Genomic DNA, 1622 nt, shown 5'->3' on the forward strand with positions numbered 1-1622 from the left:
TCCTATTTGCATGTCCTCTGCTATAAAGCAGCTCTGGGGTTAAGTCTAGAAATTGGGCTCCCAGAGCAGAGGTGACTGTGCTGGAGGAGTTTGGTGACAATAGTCACCTTGGAGACATCATGACGCACTGACCTCGTGCTGTGGTTCACACTGTATCTGCAGCTCCTTGGAAGCTTGAGGCAGAGTGTGAGAACACTGAGAGCTGTCTGGGGTGCAGAGAGACACACATGTCCTCTCACTCTGCCATTGTGCCTGGTGATCGTTCTGTCAGCATTTATGATCACACAAAACACAAAGTGCAACACTCCTGTGACCTCCTTGTGCACAAGCAAGAGTGTAAAACAATGGTGAATGTGTTTCCACACTGGCAGCGTCTCACGTGGTATGAGCTCCATGCCTGGTCTGGGCCTGCACAGCCAAGGAAGGCCCACAGTCTCTGGTGTGTTCCAGGAGAATGGTGCTCATCTGTGAGCTCACAGAGCCTCCTTCCTGAGCCGAGATCAGGTGTGGCTTTGCCGCATTTTACTTCATTTTGACCACCAACCAAGATGGCCATGGTTGAGGCAGATGCTTGATAGTGGGCTCTGGTGTATCATTTGTTACAATCTATTTTTCTCATTCATATGTATTGTGTATTTGCGACGAAATCATTTGTATTGTGAACTTGTAATAACCTCAGTGTGTCACACACTGAACAATACATAGGTAAATGAGTATTTGGTAACTATCAACAAGTGACTTGTATCTTCTTCAAATTGTTTTTTCAACCTTTTGACAGTTTCCTTGCATCTGTCTTTCAATTCATTGGTTACAGTGATTCCTAGTGCTGGACAAGATGGTGAGCTGAATGTGAACAACACTTTTGTCCATGAACAAGAATCCACTGACACAAAGCTGAGCAGATTCTGAGGAAGAGAGGAAAGGAGAAGCGACAGGGAGTTCCTGGGGACCCAGGACATGGCAGAGAAGCAGTCAGGGTGGAGACACTGTGGCACTGAGCTCTGACATGTGTGCAGCTCTCCTGCTAGGGAAGAGAGCTGAGCCGTCAGCAGGTGACATCAGGTGTGCTCACAGAGGGACTGGCAGCTCTGAGTGGGACACATGGCTGAGGACTCGTTAACTAGCAAAAACCCTGAAATGAAAGAAAGGACAGGAAATCACTAACCCTTGTGTTGGGAGGTATGGACCAGTTATTAGGCAGTTAGTCAATGAGAGATCGCATCAGGTTCTGACTTTGAGTCCTAGTCATGGATCCAAAAGAGAAAAGGAAATTGAGGCCTGACTCAAATGATAGAAAACCAGCCTTGAGTGAGAAAGCAGAGGGAGAGGGCAAGGTCCCTGTTTGTGCAAAAGTGCAGAATAAAAATGCTTATAAACACATGAGAGATACCGAGTATTGGGGGCCAAGCTGGGTCATGTGAAGCAGGCAGGCTGACTGTGAGAATGTAAATAAGAACGTGACTGGAAGTTATACCACGGTTCATGAGCACACAAACACTAGAAATGCCATCGATTCCAAACTCCAGTAATGTCCAGTGGCACATTTCCTTCTTATCTTCAGTTGCTGTGGCATTGTTTACATCAGCAAGCCAGGAGATTAACCCAGGTGTCCATGAGAGAAG

The 1622-nt window shown here is 46.8% G+C and overlaps 1 gene segment (V, D, J or C); it reads right to left on the reverse strand.

Moving 5' to 3' along the window:
- Positions 1 to 145: 145 nt before the first annotated feature.
- The window catches only part of LOC106001256, a 27304-nt gene continuing 25827 nt past the window's right edge, over positions 146 to 1622 (reverse strand). The window contains 1 exon segment of the V gene segment in view: positions 146 to 173. Within this exon segment, the coding sequence occupies positions 146 to 173 (28 nt within the window).

This window comes from Dipodomys ordii, unplaced genomic scaffold (genome assembly GCF_000151885.1).
Source record: "Dipodomys ordii isolate 6190 unplaced genomic scaffold, Dord_2.0 Scaffold281, whole genome shotgun sequence".
Lineage (NCBI taxonomy): Eukaryota > Metazoa > Chordata > Mammalia > Rodentia > Heteromyidae > Dipodomys > Dipodomys ordii.